At 38.3% G+C, this 25,228-nt stretch overlaps 2 protein-coding genes across 4 annotated transcripts in view; both read right to left on the minus strand.

The window, feature by feature from the left end:
• LOC122093340 (ubiquitin carboxyl-terminal hydrolase 25-like) overlaps positions 1–25,228 on the minus strand; it is an 87,690-nt gene that overhangs the window by 51,505 nt on the left and 10,957 nt on the right. The window lies entirely within an intron of this gene.
• LOC122093342 (ABC transporter D family member 1-like) lies at positions 5,573–17,873 on the minus strand. The gene is made up of 11 exons (XM_042663661.1): positions 17,720–17,873; positions 17,404–17,553; positions 17,218–17,290; positions 11,728–11,908; positions 11,451–11,609; positions 7,284–7,445; positions 6,965–7,201; positions 6,549–6,709; positions 6,386–6,438; positions 6,222–6,300; positions 5,573–6,128 (listed from the first exon to the last, which is right to left on the minus strand). The coding sequence occupies exons 1-11, from the start codon at positions 17,746–17,748 to the stop codon at positions 6,042–6,044; spliced, it is 1,371 nt and encodes a 456-aa protein (XP_042519595.1). The 5' UTR covers positions 17,749–17,873; the 3' UTR covers positions 5,573–6,041.

Genomic DNA, 25,228 nt, shown 5'->3' on the forward strand with positions numbered 1-25,228 from the left:
CGTTGCCCCCACCCCGCACACTGAAGATGCTCTTGCTCACTGTCTTGCCTACACCAGATCAGCAGGGTTCTGTCTCCATTTTTTATTTTTTTATTATTATTATTTTTTATTTTTTGTGAAAAGGAGATTTACTGATAATGATCATGTGTACAACCTAAAGCTTCAAACAAAACTAGCCTATGAAGCCATGGAATGGAATGTGGCCACTCTCTCACACACATGCTAGAGTCCTAGATAGGGATTTCATAGCAAGAGAAATCGGCAATAACGTTAACCAACTTTGGATTACAAGAAAAGATAATTGAATCAAAATAAACATTGAGGTTTCGGATATCCTGTAGCACTAGAGCAACCTATAGCAATGGCATATGAAAAGGATCTTCAACCAGCTTTAAAATCTATTTGTAGCCAGACTCCACCATGATGCTTTTGTAACCTAAAGCAATTGCCTGAGATAATGCAAATCTTATAGCTAATGCTTCTCCTTGAACAGGGTGCTGAAGTTGCTAGGCATCAAAATAGCCTTTTATAAGAACTCCCCTATGGTCCCTAAAGGCACAGTAGAGCCCATTGTTGCCTTTACCTTGCATCATTGTTGCATCACAGTTCACCTTCAATGTTCTAGGTATAGGAAGGAACCATATGTCAAGGGGTGCACTCATGGAGGAGCTTGGCCAGAATCTCAAGTTTGTCTTGAATTCTTGACCCGTTTTGAAGATCGATCCGTTCCGACATATTTTGGTGGCGACCGGAATGGGAAGTTTTTTCTGAGATCTGTGATGGAAGTAGAGAGGTTGGGCCTATCGGCCCAAGCCTGGAGCCCATCACTGATCTCGTATGGGGGTGTGGGCGTGGCTCTTGCGGTATGGTTCGACCGTGACCCGATGGGTCGATCCACGACTTAGGGATGTACTATTGTCTTGTTGAGAAGGTCATTGTATTTTCGGGGGTTTTTTGAGCTGGGGGTTTTTTGGGCAAGTTTTCTCGTCATTGCTTGGGTGTAATCTCTATTCTGCATAGTGAAACTTCTTCTTCTTCGTCCGAGGACGTAGCACACCACCCTGGTGTGTGAACCTCGTTCAATCTTTGTGTCGTGCGAATCTTTTGTCTATTTGTTTTCATATTTCTTGGTGTTTGATCTAACATAGCACAATATGTTTGCTTAATGTGAACTCACAGTAGGCAATCTTCGCAACTGAAATCACTTCTTGAGGCGTTCATACACAGACGTTCTTAATGATATCTTTAAAATAGCTTTAACCACATAGTGTTGGAAATATTTATGTAGAAGGTCCATCCACCAACACCTAGCAATAGGGTCAATCTAATCTAAAAAAGAAAAAGTAAACTGTCACGATGGATCGAGGAATTATTGGGCTGAGCTAGATTTGAACCACCGTAGACATATTGCCAACGAATTTATAGTCCGTCCCCATTAACCGCTCGAGCAACTGTGAGTGTGAAATCCTATATTGAGTAAGGTTGGCACCTAATTATCTTCCCATATTTTCACCACTACTCTAGTACTAATTTGCCAAAGTAAACCTGCCAATGGAGTTTTGCGTTCTTCCAATAGGCTTCGCCAACCACACGATGGCAAAGAAAGTTGTCTAAACTATCGAAATGGAATGAAATTGGATTCAACCTACTAATTATATAATGTTGCTTGCAATTGAATGAAACTGGATAAAACCACAGACACCTTTGATGTTATAATAATAGTGGGTGACTTCCAATGGACACTAGCAGACTAAGTAATTTTGAAATAGCCAATCCCCACTCAACTCACTATTAAAATGGGAGTCTGAGGTGAGGTAGTGCTTTCCATAGTTGCTTGCATGTTCGAGCTAGCCTAGATATAGTCTTTCAGTCCCTCTCTAATAAACAATGGCCTATTCCCCAACCGAGCTTTAAGAAAGGAAGTCCTTGAAAAATTAATGGACTTCAATAGAATCGCCAATATGAGTTCAAGATCAAAAACCAGCCTCCAAAGTGTTTTGGCTAGTAATGCTTGGTTTTGAAGCTTTGTATCCTTAAATCCTAGGCCACCCTTTGTTTTTGACAAATAGAGTCATAATCAAAAGATCCAATGTATAATCCTTGTCACTATTTCCCTAATAAAAATCAATAGCAACCTTTCGGATAGAATAATGGATCGAAATTGAAGTTTGAAATGGAAACGAGCAAAATTAGTCACAAGAGATGTAATAGCCTTTAACAACATCTCCTTACCTACATGAGATAAACAAGATCTCTTCCATCTTTGGAGCTTCCTAATGGATCTCTCCTTCATATCTTGGAACAAATCCTTTTTTAACACTCTAAAGTCTATTGGCAAGCCAAAATGTTTGGTAGGTTCATCTCCACACTGTACTTTGAGAATCTTGGAAAACCATCTCTTAAAACTAGAGTAGGTATTAGGGCTGATACTTGATTTTTGCAAATTATAGCTTGTCTCGAAGCCCAACAATAGATATCAAGACAACTTATAAGAGCATGAATCTTACTTGGCTTGACCTTGGCAAATAGAAGACAATCATCTGCAAATAAGAGGTGAGTGATGGCTGGTCTTATGTGGTGCACACAGATACCATGTATGGAACTGCTTTCCACTGCTTGATTAATAATAGCCATCCATGTTTGGGAACAGAAAATGAAAATTGTAGGGGACATGGGATCCACTTGATATATACCTCGTGAAGGAGTGATGTTGCCCTTGACATTGCCATTTATAAGCAATGAATATGTGATTGATTGAATAAAGACCATGACCAAATCCACCTAACTATGAAATCCCAATCGCAAAAGCATGCCTTCAATAAATCGCCACTCTACTTTGTCATAGGCTTTGCGTATATCTAGCTGAAGAGCTAGAACATTTTCCCTCTCTTTCTTTGGTTTCTTTATATAGTGAAATATCTCATGAGTTATCATAATATTATTCAAAATGAGAAGGTATAAATAAATGTTCATTGAGTAAATGCTATCTTGTCAACAATTACTTTGGTAACCACATTACATAGACTAATGGGATTGAATTGGTCAGTTAGATTGTGAGTTTGCCACCTTTGGAATAAGGCAAGCACAAGTCTTATTTAGACCTGATGGAATCTAACCTAAAGAGAAAAATTCAGCAACATAGGAGAAAATATCATCTTTCATTAGGTCCCAATATCATTGAAAAAATATTGGTGGGAAGCCTTACCTGTTGATCATAAGTCTTATTTTTTTTTTTTTTGATCATAAAAAAATAATAATTATGGGTTCAGTGTAGATTTGACACATCCCATGTAGTGTGCAACCTATACAAATGTTCCTAAACTTAAACTCATCTCACTTAGTACATTTTGGATAGCATCAAAGAAGAGTAAATTGGCATCTACAAAAAGGAATGTTAATGTTGTTTTGAATATGCTAAATTGTCCTTCACATGGTTTAGTAAAGAAAACTTTACCTTGCGCGCATTCACCACTATATCTACAGCATATGAGGAGCTGATCAGCTCAAGAAGACTTGAGAATCGGCTACATGTATTCGATTCCAACTCAAGCATCTTGTCCACCATGTATTGAATTTTTATCAATAATTTTCAACCATCAACCAGAAAAGGCTAATTAAAGTTGGCTCATTACTTATTTCTTACAGCTTGTAGACATTTTGGAAATCTCTTTTTTTTTTGTAATTGAAACTTAATAAATGGATAAATGGTGATGTGAGCATGACAACAAATTATGACGTGAGCCGAACTACCATCCGGTAGATAATTAGGGTTATGCAATTTTAATTTTATTTATTTATTTTTTCTATTGCTATTACATACTAACTGCCTAAGGGGACTGTACATATGCACAACAGAGGTTAAAGAGAGGTTTGGGGGGGGGGGTGGAAGACATGACAGGAATCCATCCTTAGACCATCCACACTCTTGGCACCTGCTTTTCAAGTAGACTACAACTAGAGCGCTATGCACGGGATCCACAATTAGGGTCATTCATGAAACATAAACTTCATGGTTCCGTAGTCCATATATAAAACATTACCCTATGGACTTTAATAGTAAACTAATATGCACATGATTTACATGATAAGAGAAATGTCTGATTTATGATCACAATTAAAGGAGGGGGTAACTCAGTTGGCAAGGACCAGCAACTCACAATTTTTTTTTTGGGGTAGAAGAGGTCATTAGTTCAACTCTCCTTGGGGCTCTACCTATCAAAAAAATGTAGTTCTAGTCCATAATTATGTTATTACGTTAATAAACAAGGCACAGTAAATCAGTTGTTCCAAGTTCCAACCATTACAGTATATTTGGTAAACAGAAGACTTTTAACAGAATCTAATTTGACATGCCACATGGTTTATTTTTCTCTTCCTAATTCTCAAAGAGAGTACGGGCAGCTTCTCCATTGAGCATTAGAACTGAGATCTCACAGGCACAATGAGTCAAAGATCTGATACAAAATTCTGTTATTCCCCATCTTTACCCAAAAAGGATAAAACTTAGGTTGATCTCCCACGAGAGACCCTGTCGGCTTTCTTCATCTGGTAAACCAAAAACTAAAACAATGGTGCAGAACAAGCCTTGGAACCCTTATCACATTATCAACTTGTTCAAACATTGTAGTGAATTCCAATCCCAATCCACCTCCCCTTAAGATGAGAACCACCAGTAGAACTATGTGATCCCAAACCTTTCAACCTTATTTTCCTTTTGACAACATCCAGGTCCAGCTTAATGAGGGGATGTATATCCAAACACCAGTGCAACATGTAACATAATTGTTTCAGACCAATGGGGTAGCAAAAAGCAAGACTGGCAGGAGTGGAGAGCATCTGATTGCCTTGAAGCTGTTAACCTTTTGACAGCTGAACCATTTGAGGGTGTTTTGCAACCTCACTAGAGATAACTATATCATGCTCAACCTGGCCAAAGTTTATCTCAGAAGAATTCTCTTCTGTGCTTTAGTGCTATAAAAGGAAGGAAAGAAGCTAGACTTAGACCAGGTTAACATACACCATCAATAATACAGAGCTAAATACAAGAAGTTCAAATTCTAAACATAAAAGACTAGCTAGTTTAGACAATGCAAATTACCACAAAAAAATATTAGTTCTTAAGAGGAAGGGAAAGCCTGACCCAAATGGCCACATAAAAGGTTTTAATTGAAAAAAAAAAAAAAAACAATATGCAGTGGTTTCTCAGCCCATTAATGGATGGCTTACGTCAATGCTCAGGCAGAGCAGCTGGAGAGCTCACATGGACCTGGTAGGGATGTTAATGGATTGCCACATTCGTGAAGCATCCAAATCAGATGATCCATTGGATACATGAAAAGAAATCCAAATAGTACAATATTATAATCTAGTTTTAGAGCAGCCAGAATCATACACAGTTCTCATTCAAAAATTAATTTAAGGACTACAGAAACAATTCTCAATCATTTCAACCTAGTTTATATACTAGTTCAAAGAACAATAATAACCATGACGTACCATGCAAATTACTAATCCATGCTGAAACATTGGTCTCCTGGGTAGGACCCTAATAAAGCATAATGGAGGGAAGATATCGTCTAATTGAAAAGAATGATATATACATTCATTTGGATGTCTTTACATCATAATTTAACACAAAACAGTCGTGTATAATAAGGGTGACTGCCAGCAGTTTTGATATTTTATTTGTGGGATGCTAATAAAATAATGACATCCCAGTTTTAACCATAAATTGGCACATGCCTGTACATAATTTTTTTCTTAATATGTTACAATTACTGGCATATTTTATATGCTGCATCATCACCTCTTTAGTTTTTCGCTGCAGCTCATAGAATGTTCTTACAGGCTTCTGCTTTTGCCCCCCATGGCACGTCCTTGATGTAGGAATTACTTAGAATGTTCTTACAGCTCATAGAATGTTCTTACATCTCTCTTGAAATTTTGATCAATTTAGTGCACAATGCAGAGGAACCCCTGCTTGGCTGCGCACAATATTGCACATCTGGAGGAGCTAGTTTTAGCAAAGCAGCAAAAGCAAGCTAATGTTTAATTGATAGTAACTCCCATTTACCCTCACCATCAACCAATCGCAGTTCCATGGAATGATATGGTATCAGAGCTGGTCTCTGAGATCATACACAAAATGTCAGAAATTCGGAGTGAATAACAAGAGAAAACTGAAAATAAACTTTGGGAAACCCACTAAATATGCAACATACTTGTGAGGTGGTAACAACAGTGATGCACATCTCCTGTGCCAGCTTATACAGGTGCTCTTCGACTTCAACGCTTGTAGCACTATCAGCAGACAAGCACATGGCAAGTATTTTGTCTCAATTACTACGTAAGAAAAATTCGAATAGATAAACTTATTGTCACTTACTTGGTGCATTCATCAAGAACACCAAATCTAGGGCTGTGAAAGAACAGGCGGGCCTGGTACAAATTATGTCATATCACAAGTTAGAAGAAGCTAATATCAGAAATATGCAAGCTACATATTCTTATACAAATATCTTCAAAATCATGGCATCAATTAAGCTAACCATGCCAAGTCTTTGCTGCTCCCCAAGAGAGAGAATGTCTTCCCAGTTCACAGTAGCATCCCAACCTCCCTCCCTTTCCAGAAGGTAGATCAATCGAACATTTTCAAGAATCGATCTCAAACGTGCGTCCAGTATATATCCACCATCCTTGGACTTTTCACCTAAGTGGCATAATGTATCACAGAAATAAATAGAGTTGACAGTTCTCAACCAACTTTTTTCCTTCTTGCTAAATAGAGTTGACAGTTCTCAACCAACTTTTTTCCTTCTTGCTGAAAAGAGAGACTTTTATGTAGATGTGGTATTTTGTTAATCAGTTGGCAATTGGGAATATCCAATTAGAAAAGTGAGTATTTAACAACAAGAGGAGGCAATGGTTTGCATAAGAAAATATAGTGACTTACAATAAATATTACCTTGTCCAAACATCTTGACTGTAATCACCTTCGCTTCTTCATGAGAGAGAGGGTAGATAATTTGATCCCTCAGGGATCCCAAACATGTATATGGTTGTTGAGGAATATAGAAGACATCACACCTTGCGCTTTCCCTTTCTTTGATACTTTGTAATGGTTTAGTCAGTCTTCCACTTGCAATGGGCCATAAACCATGAAGCACTCTGAAAATGGAGCTCTTACCGCTTCCATTGGGACCTAAAAAATGCCAAGCAAACTAAGTAAATAATAGCTAAACAGTATGCCTGAATTACATGAAAGAGTATAATTCTTCACTAACCAGTAACAAGCATGCTTCTCCCTGGAACAATGTCACATGTCAACTTCCTAGCCAACAACTTCTGCGTTGGGGTGATAATATCCACCTCTGAGAATGAGATAATATCTTCTGCTGCAACATCATTGTTCTCAAGTGAAATTGAAGTATCACGCGACTGAACCTCTGCAACACCATTTGATGTGAACACCATTAATGGATCATATATGAAAAAAAAAAAAAATGCAATATATGCAAAAGTAATCAATTGAAGCAAAATATAGAAATCAAATAAGGGCAGCAAAACAATATCAAAATTATTAGAGCCAAATTTTACTCTGATCAAATAAACCAATTAAATAACTAGAATAATGGTAATGAAGCATAATCATAATGATCAGCAACAGCAGCAGCAGCATTATTCCCATTTTCCCTTTTACCTACAAATTATTGATATCTATTGTAATTGAGAGAAAAACAACCATAACCTGCTATTACAGAACAAATCAGTTGATGCTTCCAAATTTTCTAATCAATGAAAGACCAAAAGAAGGGAAGAAATTGGACTCTGCCGATGAACATTGAACCAGTGGAAATAATTTCATCCATCCAAATCCTATCAATTTTTTCCTTACAAATTCCAAGCCACAGTTGCCTGGGAATATCCGCCAGCAAACTGTTGTAACAATGGTTCAAGGAACCGAATACATGTAGCAGGTTCAATAAATAGTAAACAAACCCAACCCAAAAATGAGACCATTAGGTACTGATGTAGAGCAGTAGAAGACCCTTAACAGCCAGAATAATGATCAGATCAAGCCCCAAATTAGATTGACAGTAAGGTCACAGAAAGGATTTAGTATTCCCAAACAATAATCACAATCCAACTGTTGGAGTAACAACTACAGCAAGCCTACAGTATATGGCAGCTTGCTGTAAAAATTAGAAACTAGGCAGAACTGTCAAAATCTAGGGTAGACCTTCTCCTCCAATGGAACCTTCTTCTCTGCCTCCGCTTGGTCTTTTATCCGAACCCCTTCTTCGGTAGTTCCGTGGCATAAAGTGGTTTGGTTCAAAGGCCATATTCCCCACCATAGCTTGACTCTATGGCGTTGCCTGTCCACACAATCCTTCCTCATTCACCGTCATGTCCTAGTCAACCCTTCTTGCAGCCTCTGTCCCCAAGGTATTGAGGATATCTCCCATTTCTTCTTCTCCTGCCCCTTCTTCTCTTTCATCTAGAAAACTGTCATTTCCAAGTGCCTCTAGCTAGGATATCCATTCTCCTTTTTGATAGGGAATGGATTTGGATTGACATGACGTTCTCTGGTTCTTCCATTTGTGACACCACCGTTAGTAAATTGGCTTTTTGTGCTACTATTAACCATCTATGGATGGAATGGAACATTGGTAGATGGACCCCCAAATCTCGATCTCCGGATAAGATTTGGAAAGCTATCTATTTTGATGTTACTTCTAAAGCTCAATCCCTTCAAACCCGTCTTGTAACCAACTCCTGTAGAAATACCCACATCATTGCCTCTTGGAACCTTCAGGTTGATCTCATTCATCCCACTTGATGGCATTTTGGCTTCTTCCCCCCCCCCCCCCCCTCTTTTGTTATTAGTTGGTTTGTGATGTCTAGTCTTTGTATTTTGTTTACCCCTTGGGTTGGCTTCTCCTTGTTGGCTTAAGCCTTCTCTCCCCCCCTCTTCCCTTGTATATTCTTCTCCTCTTGGTAATGAATTATTTATTCATCTAAAAAAAAAAAAAAAATCTAGGGTAGACCACCTTCAAATTAGTTTTAAAGTAGGTAGAGTTTACATTAAGAAACCCTTGAAATCTCACAAATGATAACCAGAATTAGAGTTACGGAACAGACCCCAAAATAGAAACTATTGATAAATTAACAATAACAGCCAACCGACACCATGGACGGGGCTCAAACTATTGTCGAGGGAAGGGTAACAGGTCCTCTTGAATGCTTAAAAAATTTAGCCACATAAAATGGCTGGATTGAGAGTAATGAACCTTGACCAAAAGTCGAAACTTGAGCCCAATTTTAGTAACTCACAGACCTAAGATTTCTAGCCAATGGATAGGCCTGAAATCACTGTCAAAGGTAGGCTGGAAGATGGACAACACAATACCAGAAGATGGCCTGAAGTTCTTGGCCAGATTGTGAGATATCAAGGCTTGAAGAATACTGCCACAGAACTCAACAACAGCTTCGTGGAGAAATCAATGTAACAAACTTTGGAAGATCAACAGCAACTCAAATATCACACAGGGTATCTTTTTTTGTGGGTGAATAAATAATTCATTACCGAGAAAAAGAATATATAAGGGGAAGGAAAAAGGGGGGGGGGACAAAGGTACTAAGCCCACAAAATTGGAGGGGGGGAGATGAAAGAAGAAGAAAGACCCCAAGAGACAACAATGAGCTTGTTCCTTGTGGTGTCACGAACAGGCCGATGACCAAGAGATCTGATCTTGGAAAAGACATCAAAGTAGATGGCCTTCCAAATCCCTTCTAAGGAACGGGATTTGGGTGTCCATCTACGAAGATTCCTTTCCATCCAAAGGTGGTTGATGGTGGCGCAAAAAGCAAGTTTCCCAACTGTGTCACAAATGGGGAGCCATTGAAGGTTATGTCTACCCAGATCCATTCACGGAGGAGGGGAAGGATGGGACGGATGGAGGGCCAGCATGAATGAAGGACTTTTTTCTAGATAGAGGTGGAGAAAGGGCAAGAGAAGAAAAGATGGTTGACATCTTCAGTGCCATGCCGACACATACAACAACATGTGGGAATCTGGATGTGACGGTAGTAAAGGAAAGACTGAGTTGGGAGAAAGTAGGAGAGAGCTCGCCAGGCAGTGAAGATATAGCGAGGGATGTGTCCTTTGAACCAGATGAGATTTCGCCAAACCTGTGACCTTCAACCTCACCTCTGCAACCAAACTCAATCCCCGCTGCAACCAACCTCACGCTTGCAGCATCTTACTTCTTCGCCATCAATCGCTGCAACCATTGATTGCCCCTCGCCTCTTCACGCCGTCACCTGCAACCATCGACCTACAGATCACCCCTCATCTTTGCGACCTTCCAACCAGATCTAGCATCACTGCCATCCTCGCCAAACCTGTAACCACTGACAGCCCCGACCTTCACGTCTGACTCCAACATTAAATCCCCATCCTAAACTGACCAAACCACTTCTAACCAACTAGACCTTACCCCAGTCCAACCCCATTCCTAACCAACTAGACCTAATCTAAACCAACCGTATCACTTCTAAACCAACTAGACCTCACCCAAACCACCTTTAACACATGTGCTAGTCTATTTCCTACCCTACCACACCAAAACAAAAAACCACTCTCTATAAAAGGGGAAATTTTGCCTCTACTCGGCTCTCTCCCTCTATGGTAAGTGTTCTCCCACTGGGGGCCTTTGTCTTAAAGTTGCTTATGTTTGATTAAGCTCTGGATTGGTCGACCTCTCTTGTGATTACTTGTTGAATCTGCACCCATGGCGTTTGAAGATTCTGGGATATCAGTTACTCAGGAAGTAGGGGGTCGCTCCTCTGGTCATGATTACACTCTCTTCCCTACTACTACCATCAATTTGGATGGGAGCAACTATCTGATTTGGTCTCAGTCTTATTACTTGTCGATTGCTGGTCGTGGTTATGCTAGATTTCTCACAGGTGCTTCAATACGGCCTCCTACTGCAGGTCTTGCGCAGGACAAATGGGATGCTGCCAACTAGATGGTTATTAATTCTATTTCTTATTCTATTGCTTGGACATATCTGCTACTTGATTCTGCTGCTAAGATTTGGAAAGCTGCTAAGGTTACTTATTCTTAAGTGGGCAAGTGTGCCCAGTGTTTTGAAATGAGGAAGAAGGTTCATCGGGCCACTCAGAAAGAGCTTTCTGTGGCTCAATATTACTTTGATCCGCAGGGTATGTGGAATGAGATTGATTATTATGAGACTTACCAACCTATTTGAAGCTAGGAAGAATTAAGATAAAATGAAAAAAAGGAAAAATTTAGAAGAAAAAATAAGGAAAGACTGATCAAATATGTTTGACAAAATAAATATCCCCAAAAGGTCAAAATACAAAATATAACCCCACAGTTGTGGATTAAAGGAAAAATTTCGAAGAATGAGGAATGGACTTACCGCTTTGAGCAACATCAAGAAGCTCATCCAGCTCAAAAATCCTATTGATGCCACCAGAAAGTACAAGAAATTTTCTATGCAACTCAAGAATGTCACCAAAAGCTAGGAAGCTTTGTGATATAACAGATGCAAGGAACCGCAATGCATGTGCTAGTTCACCTGCACAAGTTGGAAAGGTAAAAAGAAGACAACAATTATAAATGTCAATGATATCATCAATATTTCATATGCATATCATCTAGAAGTATAGCAGTATATATATATATATATATAGTACCTTGAGCGGAAGTCAATGTGCGATCACCCTTGTGCTCCAGAGCATATAACAAACTCAAACCCCAAGTCACATTGTGTGGGAGTTGCTTGGTGATAAAATCATCCAATATACCATACAACCATTTCTTCTTTAGAAGAATTTGAGAGTGACCAAGCAGCATTCTGAATCGTGAATCAACCATCTGTGTAGTCATGGGAGGATAATAAAGGTAAATGTAAAAATTGAAAAAAAAAATAAAAAATTACAACAACCGGTGAAGCATACAAACGAGCCAAAAGAAAATATAAAACCAAACAAACTCTATGATCTGTGGTAAATGTGCAATGTTTTTTGATTTATTTGAAGACCTTGATTATATTTCATTCCAATTGCCTAGACTTAAAACAAGGTTTGACAGAAGCTTCTGCTTTGAATACTTTGGGATGGACAACCCATGTAAGTGTTATCCCAACTCAGTTAACAGAAAGATTATCGGGGCCTACGAAAGGTCTTATTTTTCCAAACCTCAGCAGAATCCATTAAGCTTAAAAATGACCAAATATTGTAGCATATCTATAACATGATGAATATTATCAGATTAATAACAACAACTTAGCCTAATCCCAACTAAATGGGGCCGGCTACATGGATCCTTGCCCTCCAATCAGCTCCATTGGAGGTCATACTTGATACAAGGCAGAAACTATGCATGTCTTTCCTCACCACTTCTCCTAAGGTCATTTTAGGGTTGCCCCGAGCTCTTTTAGTCCCTTCAATCTGAATGAAAGATTTATCAAAAAAGAAGGGTGCCTGTCTCTTTGTAGATCAAATTTTAAAAGATTTTATGGGCATCTGATAGACAAGTGGGGTCAAAGTTTCCGAATAACGGTTGTTTTTTTTAAAGGCAGACCTGGGCTGGGCCTACCTCCATCCAGATGAGAACCAACTATGTGGCATCTACATTGAGAATTGAAGTGTTGTATACTCCATTAGTTCGATCTCCGATCCTTTGTAGGAACTACCCGTAATAATGAACTTGCAAAATGGATATGTTTATTATAAAGAGATTAGTCGTTCATCTAAAGGCCTCTGTTGAACATGGCCATGCCACATCAAATGACTTTCTTGTGTGATGCAGATCCGAGGTTCCCAAACTTGACTCGGATTGCCTATGGGCCCATCTGAATAATAGAACTCAATCAATCCCACAATTAATGGAAATTTCATAATTTAATGAAACTCAACAAATAAGGGAAGAGGAACAATTTGTGGGTGTTGCAGACAAAGGAAAACTAGGAATGAAACATATAATAAGGGATAACAAGGAGAAAAGGGTAAAGTGAGGGATAAATCTGGAAAACTAAATAAAAGAGGGATTGAAAGAACAATCGGGAGGTTGTCTTTAACCTTGTGATGGACAGACAATGGCAGAAGGCATGACTTAGGTTCATGTGCCGGATGCCTACTCATATGGCTATGGTTTGGCCTGAAATTTCAGCATAGTACAAGATCTCAGTAATTTTTCGGTATCAACAGCTACCAAGTTAAAACCACTTATGATTAGAAAAAGTGCAATATCTTGACCCAGATTTCGGATTCGGACCAAGAAACTGAAATCTCGGTCCGATAGCTCGGTCGATATGTGATATGGGACTTTATATAAATACCCCGACTCAATGAGTCTCGATTATCTCAACCAATTTTGACTTGTTATCCCCCAAATTGGATTTTTGCAACATATTTTGGTTAAATCCTACTCAAAGAAGCTTGAAAAAAGTGGATTTGTATCTCAAGAACAACATTTGGAGGAGATTTTCCACCCAACAACACTTGAAGGTAACACATTTTTTTTCTCAAAAATGTTTCTTATATGAGGAATAAAGTGAGTCCTCCACTTGTATTGCCACTTGTATTGTATTAAACCACTTTTGCTTACTCTAATATATGACTCTATCTAACAATTACTAACAAACTATGTATGATGCCTAATTTATTAAATTGGTTTATAATTTTATGGCATTTAATTCCTAATGCTTATTTCAGTTGTTTTACTTAATTATATATATTCTAGTAGTACCAAAGATTGTGTATAATCGTGGCATCGCCTAAGGTAGAGATTGTATATAGCATAAACTACCAACTCAGGGTCCGAAATCAAAGTACCATTTTAGGTTTGATTTTTTAAAATCTAATGTTTCCATTGTGTTTAGAAGGCCTAAAATAGGTTGGACGACAAGTTTCAGGACCTAAGTTGGTTATATGGCCACCGAAACCCAACCCTGAAACTGGAGAAAACTGCAAGGTTTAGGCAAGAGCTCGAGATATCTCAGTTTCGGGTCTGACCAAAACCATGACCAAAACTAAGATCTCAAACCTTGAATTTCAGAGAGTGAATCCTGGACAAAACTCTCTTGAAGGCTTGCATCAATCAACTCAAACAATGCATGAAGGAGACACAACTTCTGCAACATTTTATGGTGGTAGAACAGAGAAACAACTCTGATGATTTGGTTCTCACCACCGGTAAGATTTTAAGGGGTGAGGCTCTAAGGGTTTGGTCGACCAGGGGTAGGCTTCCTTTGATCAAACCTGAGAGAGAAAGAGAGAGAGAGAGAGGAAGCAGAGATCGATGGCCAATGCTAGGCACTTCTTGTATCAAGGAAACTTCTCAGTAAACTCAGAAACCCAACGGGAAGGGGAGATGATAGGAAGTAGGGAATCTCACAAGCACAAACACGTTGCACAGATTGCTGCCAAAACTCAATTCATTATCTTCAATCTACCTATCGTTTGATAACAACCTTGTATTTATAAAATAAAAATAAAAAGTCTCCTAATTGTAGTTTAAAACTGAAATTGAAATAAGATCTATCTCATAATGAAATCAAAATACCACTAAAAGTGAAAGGAACTCTAGCCTAACTACAAGATTACAATGTAAAGATAAATAATAAAAACCTAAACAAATAAATAAACTAAATATCCTACTGAATTCAACCCAATTGTACCCGATTCATCTCAGTTTAGATTTCCAGAAGGGTCAATCCGGTTCAGCCATGAATCTGCATCACATAGCTTATCATGTATCGGAGCTACTCCGAAATCAGCTCTAAGATGATCATTTCTTACTTTATTCTTCCTAGTTTTTCCACTCATCCATCTCATTTATCAAATTAATAATTGATATGATAATAACCATGCTGGTCCGTTAATCATGTTGATTAAGGAATGAAGGTTGAAATGGGATGTGATCAAGATTACACTGGTTCCTTGATGTGCCAACTCTGATACTGAGGTATAGTCATATAAAATGGCAGGGAATGCTCCAACAAGTTGACATACAGGTGTAATACAAACTATGAGGTGTGTAATAAAGGGAAGTCTCAAAGCTAGAAATAAATCTATTTCGATGCATGTCTAAACTTTTAGCAGATGTATGAAGTATACAGACCTATAACTTGTGCATAAAATAAAACTAGTGTTTGGAACATACAAATCAATGTATCTTGATAGGTATAAAACTAGTGTTTGAAATATACAAATCAATAAATCTTGATAGGTATTTATTTTCTTAACTGATTTTGCATGATTGCCTTGCATATGTGGGCGTTCATTGATCTGTGATGGTTCATATCCCAGCATCTCGTAAAGGTTCAACTAATAATTGTATCAGTTGATTCAGTTACATGGTTTGTGGAATGCTGTTTATCTTTTTTACGAGGATTTTCCTGGACTTTCATAAGCTTCCATGAGGTACTTTGATATAGGACTAAGAAAAGGGATAAATTATGCAGATCGAGATCACCTGAACACCAGATAGTATCGCAGCAATATGGTAGCAGTATCTGAAGCATGTTCATTCTCCAACCTTCTCTCCTAGCCTTCCAAACCACCTTACCTAGGCTCATGTAGGCCTGTTCGGTCAACCAGACCAAAGTTGACAGGGAGATATCAATTTCAATTAGACTTCTAAAAGCTACATCTGACCTATTTATTTTCTGTCATTGCCAGCTGTTTAATTTTATTTCTCAATTTCTTCTTATGTTAGAACTTATTCACAAGTTAGCATAGTTGTCAAGGCATCACCTAGGCGAGTGAGTGCCTTGGACGCTTTGAAGTTGTCGACTTGTGTCTGAACTCCCTCCAACGCCTTGGGTAGACTAGACGGCATGACAAGGAGTTTCAGTGAAATCATATTTATCTTCCGTTAGTTTTTGAATTATTTCTTATTTGAACAAAAATATCCCTGTTTTAAGAGCATATGCATATATAGCTGTTACAAACCATGGAAGAAGGTGATACAAGTAGAATAAAAACAGAGTATATGGTATGTAACTTTAGTCACACTAGGACGGTTGATGTGGTGGTGAATAGAGGATGATGTTGCTTAGAGAATTAAAATAGGTTGGTTGATGTAGAGGGGTGCATCTGAAGTGTTATGTGATCGGTGTATACCTTTAAAGATTAAAGGGAAATTTTATAGGACTGCCATACGATTGGATATGATGTATGGCAGGTAATGTTGGGCAGTTAAGAAGCATCATATAGATAAACTAAGTGTAGCAGAGATGAGGGTGTTGAGATGGATGTGTGGCAAAACTAGGAAGACAAAGTAAGGTATGACTATATTATAGACCTGAGTTGGGTGTAGCTCTAAAACATCATAAGCTACGAGAAAGTTGTTTGAGGTGATATGACCATGTTCAACGGAGGCATTTTGATGCTCTAGTTAGGAGGAGTGATTTGATTCAGATCGAAAGATCTAAAAGAGCCAGGGGCAGGCCTAAAATAACCCTAGGACAGGTGGTAAGGAAAGACATGCATAGCCTAGGCCTTCAACCATGTACGATTTCGAATAGAGCTGATTGGAGGGCAAGGATCCATGTAACCCCCTTTAATCAGGATAAGGCTTTGTTGTTGTTGTTGTTTCTATTGAAATTCGCTTTTCCCTGTTCCTAGGGTTTTCCTTTGGCTTTTGGTTGGTTTTTATCCAAGAAACCAAGGGCTTAAGACCCTTGATCAATTTATCCCTCTGCAACATTATATGAAATTTCCTACCACCTGAAGATCATTCTGAAATCAAAGTCAACAGCTTTGGACACGAAAACCCTCAGCAACCAAACTGCGGTCTCACCACATGATTCCAATTGATTAATTATCTTCGTGATTTGACCCAAACATGTGCCTCAACACACACACACACACACAAAAAAAAAAAAAAAAACCCTTGAATTATCAATGATTAGAAGGGATATTGGCATTGCAACTTCAAAAAGTGTTTTCCCTATATTGCCATGCCAATACTAAATTAATGTATATCTGGATCCAATAAACAAATTTATATGCTATAACTAAGAGTTCAAACAGAGATAGCTAAGAAGATAGGATGCCAATTGAAATGCAATGGAAAATGCAGGTCTTCAAATAAATTCTTTTGAGTGCATTCAGATGTTAGAAATTGTTAAAGCGAAATATGTATTTGATGGGGATATACAACTACAATTAACTTACAGCTTTTTCTCTGGCACCGCCCCCAAAGAAGGCAATGGATTCAGCATGAGTACGGAGTCTTTCATGCATGAACCTGATATAAGAACCATGTGACCAGAGTTAGTACCCAATATTATTAAATATGAAAAGATCAATTCCAAAGAAACCCAATGTTTTGAAACAGGATGAGTGAATGTGCTAAATAACCTGAAGGTTCCCTCAAGTTGTTGTTCTCGGCTAGTCAGATCACCAAAGTCAGGTGCAACAGTCCTTAGAAAACCAAGACCCAGTAGCATATATGCATATAGTATCACAACTCCCCTTTGGCCAGTTAACAGCTTCATCCTCCAAGTGAACCTGCAATTTTTTGGTAATATCTGCAATGATTACTGGAAGAAGAGAATGGGAGCAGAACAGAGAACTGAACGACACATGTTAACGAGTAACATGTCACTAACATCCTCTACAATCAAACTTGAGTTGAATTAATCAACTGACATGTGCAAAAGCAACAAGGACTTACCAAAGAATGTCCACAGACGGCTTAACCATTCCAGTGACAAGTCCTGACAAGGCAGTAGTCAGCTTTTCCACATCATGTGTTATCCTCTGATCTGCATCAATATTTTTAGCTGAATTGTGGAATACCTACAAAGAAAAATGACTATGACATTTTTTTTCTTTCATCATCAGCAGTTGTTCAAGAACAAGGAAAATAAAACACAGCCAGTATTGATTGAAAATGTTCATGGGACACCATTTTATTTAATGCGTAGAGTGCAAATACGAGGGGAGCTGTTACACACTGCTTGCAAAAGAACCTACATAACAGGGATATTCTATTTGCCACAGGTGGAAATTTGTCACCACCTGTATATAGAAAGTAGTTACTAATTTAAGGATGATTTTCTAACAACAATAAAATCAGCCTTATCCCAACTTAATGGGGTCGGCTACGCAGATCTGTGCAAAAGCAGCAAAACACAAAGAAGAAAAGTGAGATAAATGAAAGCAAAAGGTAGAAGAAAGTAAAAGAAAAAGATCCCAGCACCAGTAAGTCAGGAAAATCTCATCTAAATTGGGTCGGCTACATGGATCCTTGCCCTCCAGTGGGCTCTATCTGTGGTCATGCTTCGGGCAAGACCTAGATTATGCATGTCATTCCTCACAACTTTCTCTATGGCCACTTTAGTCCTGCCGCTAGCTCTTTTAGCTCCTTCAATCTCGCTTCTCGTCATTGGAGCATCCCTAAATCTCCGTAGAACATGGTCGTACCACTTCAAACAACTTCTCAGAGCTTATCATTGATCGGGGCAATTCCTAAATCAACTATAATATGCTCATTCCTTACTTCACCCTTCCTAGATTTGCCACATCCATCTTAACATCTCTCCACTACACACTTATCTATATGGCATTTCTTAACTGGCCAACATTCCATCCCACACATCCAAGGATTAAAGTATCGGTATCGGTCGTCGTATCGATCGGCCAAAATTAAGATACGTATTGGAGGGTATCGTATCGTATCGGAGATACGCTAAGATACGCTAAAGATACGCACATAAATGGATATGAAACACTTTTTTATACACATTTTCATAAAAAAATAGTTAAAAAAAAGTTATATATAACATGTATTATGCATAAACAGTAAATTGAGAGTATCGCACTAAGAATCCAAGGTTTGTAATTGTCCCATAAATGTAAAATCCTTGTTCTCAACCTTGATTTCCACTTTAGTTAGAGAGAAAAATGGTTGGCAGCAACTTTGGAATAAAAACACCTCAAAAAATTATGTTTTTCTAAAAAATTATCCATTTTGGCTATTTTATGACCGTATTGGTGTGTATCGACCGATACACACCGATACGCACCGATATGCATCGATACGCATCGATACATACCGATACGTATCGATACATACCGATACGTACCGATACATACCGATACGTACATTTCACTTCAATTTTAAATTTTTCATAGAGTATCGGTACGTATCGGTGAGTATCGGTGCGTATAGGTAGTGTATCGATGCGTATCGGTGTGTATCGTAGGATACGTATCGATATATAAGGGTTTTAAAATTTTCATGATACGTATCGGTATGTATCGTGCCGATGCCTACTGATACGGATACGTATCGGCCGATACGGCACGATACGCACCGATACTTAAAACCATGCACACATCATAGCCGGTCACACAACAGTTCTATAGAATTTTTCTTTAAGCTTTAAAGGAACACGTCGGCCACACAACACTCCAATCGCACTTCTCCACTTCATCCATCCCAGTTTAAGGATTGTTTCTATTTTGTTATTTAGGTACAAGTTAGATTCTCTTTTGTATTTAGTTTCTAATTAGAGGGTTGCCATATTGTACGGAGATCTCCTTTCCCACACAAGGAGGGATCCAGTTTCTATTTATCAGTAAAAGAGTGGCTCTACACAACATCCCACAATTTGAAGAATTAAAGAAGTAGCCTTTGATTTGGTTTGCTATAAGATTCAGCTATGGGTGAGAGAACAAGGTTAGTGAGAGACTGACCAAAGCCATAGGTTAATGCAGTTTGGCGACAGATTTAGAATATCTTTTATTTACTTTCCATTTTTAGAATTAGAATTAGTATGGTAGATTTTTAATCGAGTGAGAATTTTATTTCTATTTTAATTAGATGCAATATTTGTTTCAAATAAGAAAGTAGGTCTGTTTTCAGTCTTTAAATAGGTTTATTGAACTCAATTGAGAAATTGAATTGAATGAATTGGAAAAATTATGTTTTGGTTAGAATTGATGACTGCTAAGGGTGGATTTCTTATTTGATATTCTTCTTTTCTTCCCCTCTATTATTCTGGTTTTCCCTTATCTTCTCCTTCTTCTTACTGGTTTTCTCTCCCAGCCCCTGTTTTGGGTGATAGTTGCAGCTCCTTAGAGATCGTTAGATCTCCTTCGTTCCTCTTCCTCTCTTCTTTAAACTTGGTGCGGCTGTTCTCTACTTAAGGGCGACTGAAACCCTAGCAACTTGGTCCCAGTTGAAGCTCCTATTGAGAGAATCGAAGCTAGGGTCAGACCTGGTTCTATTCCCTGCGCCAGATCTAAGTTGCAGGTGCTTTTGATTTTCGTTTGCTTGCTGATTAGGGTGCTTGTATGCCGGAATCAAGAGACCCAAGGATTTCCAGCCCTCGTCTGGAGTTTCTGGTCTATCCGATAAAATATGAGCAAGTTCCATCAACTTGAAGCTTGTTTTCTTCCACTAGGTTTCTGGTTCTCACGATAAGAAGAAGAAATAGGTTTTTTCTTTTTATTTTAAAAGAGTTTATTCCCTGTTATTTACAATTAAGACCTTGTTTCCCAAAGTTATATTCTATTACCCCCCTTCTCTTTGGTAATTCTTAAACACCCCTCACCTTCCCATTTCTATTTCTGTTTGACCCTATTATTTATTTTCCTCTCTGTAAGTGTTTGAATTGTTTCTGAAATTACAAGATTGCCACTCAACCATTAAATTGAGATATTTTATCATTCTTGTAGGCCCTAAGCGATCCGATTTCAGTCATTGGAACCTGGATCTGCATTTTAGGTGAGAGGCCTCAGTCATACCCCCTTCTTCTCTTCCTTTCCCCTTTATTCAGTTTCCAAATCTTATATATTGCAATTGTGCTACGGTTGGAGACTACTGAGATGTCTTTTGAAGGCCACTGATGTGCTTTTGATGCTCCAAAGGTTGATCCATCGAGTTCTCTAACAGATCAATTGATCAAGAGATTGAAGACTAGGTTATACCCTGTGGCACTGCTGGTTTGGTTCCCTGCTGCTGTCACTTTCAAGCCAAATGCATTTGTCTTCCTTACCTCTATGACCAAGGGGAATGGGAGGGAGGGAAGACCAGAGGTCCGCAAGAGGAGGGGGGGGGGGAGGGACGACCAGCCTAAGGGGAAGATAATAAAGGAGACAAGGGAGGATTTAGGAAGGTTAGAGGAATAGATGGTTCTAGGAGTGACTAGAGAGGAGAGAATACCAGAAAGGTGCCAGGGGTCCATCCAGAGGGAGGTGGACTGGCCATTGCCAATACAGAAGGAAATGGCATTAAGGGCCAGAGGCATAAGGCTGAGGATTTTTCTCCAAATTCAGGAAGCATCAGTGGGGATGGGGGTGGTCTAGAGAGAGTTGTGGATAAGCAGAGAAGTGGACCCAGTCAACCTAGATGCTTCAATGCTTGGACACGACTTTCCAAATGAGCTTCAGGATGCCCATAGAGTTGACCTCTTTAATTCTACTGATACCAGACTCCTCTTCTTACTTGTCACCTTTGACAAGAAATTCAGATCGATCCAACTACTGATCTTAAGTTATGTCAGATCTCCTAAAAAATAGGATGTTAGTTACTAATTCTGTTATTGGGCCATAATATTATATCCAGCCATTGACTGTCCTAGAAATTTTGGGGTTCTGTTTCTTCATCTGAGTATTATATTAGACCAGAATGTTGTTTAAATCTGACAACTAGATTTTGAGTACCAAATCTATTACCAAACCTGGTACACATGAGTCTCACGGTCTTACTTGCTGAGTGGAAACTTGTAACCTGTTGACAGCTTAATCCTACTCCACCACATCTATAATATAGTATTCAGTTGTATTCAAGGTTTAAGCAGTCAAGGGGAAAAACGAAGAAATCAGATTACAGACTGTGTGAAGATAGCAATGAAAGACTCATAACCATACAGTCTCATTGACAGATTTAGCTGTCATGAGAGCTTGATGCTACAGTGTTATATCCAAGTTTGATTCCAGATCAAATCAGGAATTGTTGGATGAGGTAATGACTTGTCTAATATAACACTTGCCCTCTTTATTTATAACAATGAAGAGAAGGTTCTAGAGAATTACGAAGACCATTAAATCCCTTAGGGTCCATTTGGTAACTAACAATTTCCCTAAAACCCATAAAACCCATTATTACAACACTCCCCCCTCAAGTTGGTGGAAAAATATCACAGATACCCAACTTGCAAATAATAGGATGAAACATCTTATTACTAAGACCTTTAGTAAATACATTAGCCAGTTGTTCACTACTGGGAACAAAAGGCACAGTGATAAGGCCCATATCCAGTTTCTCTTTAATGAAGTGTCAATCAATTTTCATATGCTTGATTATTTATGCTGCACAGGGTTGAGTAATGCTAATGGTAGATTTGCCGTCACAAAAGAGCTTTATAAGAAGGGTAGCAGGAACAGCCAAATCAATGAGAAGACCATGAAACCATAGGAGTTCACAAATGCCATGTGCCATAGCACGGAACTTTGCTTCGGCACTTGAACAGGCAACCACGGCTTGCTTCTTGCTTCGGCATATAATAAGGTTACCACCAACAAAGGTGTAATAACCAGTAGTAGACTTGCGATCATTAGGGGACTTGCCCAATCAGCATCTGTGAAGGCCTCCACCCAAAGGTGATCATGAGGAGAAAAAAGGATGCCACAAATGCTATGTTAGGGCATATATGAGAGAGATAGATCAATGATGAGCACATTTATGTGTGAAATCTTTACATATTTAGAATGGAGCTACCGTTTTACTCTCTTTTTGCAGGTTTTATATTTTCAAGGCCTTAAGGACTATCGGGCGCTATATCTTCAATTTTACACGTAAAGAGGTCCTATTTCTTTTCATGGTTGCGAAGAGGACAAAATTCTGAGCAAGATGGACGTGTTCAATTAAAAGTACACATTCGTTTGGTCATCCGTACAAATGATTATTCTTTTTGGGCCAGAAAAAGAATAATGGATTAAAACTGAACTGAGATGCACAACCAACCCATTTACAGTTGTCCCAGAGGTACAAGGAATATTTCAAATGCCAACAAGGATCGATGGACCACATCCTTAAGTGATTGAAGATTTGTTTTTGGTAACAACAACTACCTAGCGTAGTTGGTGAGCTATGGTGTACAAAATTCCCTTGCTCACCAAGAGGTCTCAAGTTCGAATCTCATGGTTGTTTTTTTTAGAGAATTTTGTTGAAGATTTCCTGCTTTTCACTCACTTAAAGCACTAAGGGCATGGAGGGGATTTCCACATCAAATTAGAAGAAGGAAAATCGTGGAAGGGTTCCTAAGAAGAAGAGAAAAAAAAAAAAAGGAAAGAAAAAAAAGGAAAGAAAAAAAAAGGGAGAAATAGAGATTGTCCAAATCTTCTCTCTCCTCCACATCATCACCAAAATATTGTCCAAATCACACAAAGCAAGAAGAAAATCGTCCCTTGGAGGGAGAAAAAAAAGAGAAATAAATTAAGAAAAAAAAAGGGAACGAAAATAAGCAAAAAATTATAGGAAATTTCTCAAAGTTTATTTCTCTCTTCTCTCTCCTCCACCTTAGCACTTTTGGTCTCAAAAGATCTCACAATCAATTGTGGGTTTCTCTCTTTTAGGAAAGAGAAAATTGTTACCCTACCATCCCATTCCCTATAAATACAACTCATGTAAGAGGAGGAGAGATAATTCATTCTTCTTCTAGTTTTTTTTTTAGTTGCTCTCTCTTTCTCTTGCTCTCTCTTTAGTTTTAGTTCTTCTTTATCTTTTCTTTAATCACTTTTGTAATAGCTTTTTTTTATTTCAATTAATGCAAGCACTCTTTTATTTTTATTCAGCCCTTTTATGTTTATGATTTATGCAATTGAGTTGTAATTTTTTAAGTTATAGTTCTAGGCTTAGATCTAGGTGACAAGATCACGAGCCGTGGAGCAATTTTTTTTTTCAAGATTTGTTTTCTCTAGTACTAGAAATTTCAGATTTGGTTTATTCTAGATCTGGTTTTTAGTACTGGTAGTATCTGAAATCGATCAAGTTTTCAGTTCAAGGGTTGATTCAAGTAAGTAGGCTCCTTCAGTAGTCTTCTCTCCCCCCTCTCATTCCCTCTTCTGACTACCCTTTCTTTCTTAATTTAGGATTTTAATTTCAGTCGTTACATTATTGCTATCCCTTTCCCCCAAGGTTCATGGCTAGTGTATGTGTTGGCTTTGCCCCTCCTAGCCATAGAACCATCAATTTATTGCTTTTATTTTAATTGTCTCCCTTTCCCTAAAGCCAAGTAGAGTAACCCTTGTAAGAGTGACTCTCTGGTCAAGTAGGGAAGCTCATATTATGATGCATCCCTCAGGCTAAGTAGAGAAACCTACTTGTGAGTCTCTCTCTAGCTTTATCCCCTTTCTTTTACTTTATTTTTATTTCAGCATTTTTTTCCTTTATTTATTTATTTATTTTTTAAAATTGCGTGGGTTGTTTATTTTCATTTATTTATTTATTTAATTTTAATTGCGTGGCTTGCGTCTTTAAATTCTTAGATGACGAATGGTTAGGACATTATTTTAGATACATATGTTTAGGACGGTAATTAGAATTAGATCACAACCATTAATCGGTTCACTTTCTCATTATTAAAAAAAATTAAAAAATAAAGTGGCTGCTCTCCCTGTGTTCGACCTGTAGCTACACTGATCCGTACGCTTGCGGTTACATTTTAAATCTCAAACAAGTTTTTGGCGCCGTTGCCGGGGAGACAGTTCCATGTTATTTTTCACTTTCTTTTGGTAAATCGAAGTGCTTTGTTTGCTTTGTTTTATATTTTTCCTTTTCTTTTATTGAATTCCTGAGAAGAACAACTTGCAATAATAGTTGTATCAGTGGAGGACGTCATGCCTCATAGTATGATAAAGACAGGTTTCGCCCTGTAGCAGTACCTCAGGAATTGACCTGAGCAACCCCGGATCCCTGTCGGTAAGCTCCAAAAAAGCCAAAAAAAAAATCAAAAAAAAAAATCATAAAAAAAAAGTTTTGCTATCCATTCTTTTGTGCTTGTCTTACTTTAGTTGTGGGTAGTTTTCTATTGCATGAGTGTTAGGTGGGTACGTAATACTAAGAATCGGTTAGAAAGAAGAGATCCAACAAGTAGTGACCCTATACGTTTGCTCTCTTTAAAACCCTTCAATATGGGAGACCAACAGCAAAACCCTTCACCTAAATCTCTGA

Source organism: Macadamia integrifolia, chromosome 11 (genome assembly GCF_013358625.1).
Source record: "Macadamia integrifolia cultivar HAES 741 chromosome 11, SCU_Mint_v3, whole genome shotgun sequence".
Taxonomy (NCBI): domain Eukaryota; kingdom Viridiplantae; phylum Streptophyta; class Magnoliopsida; order Proteales; family Proteaceae; genus Macadamia; species Macadamia integrifolia.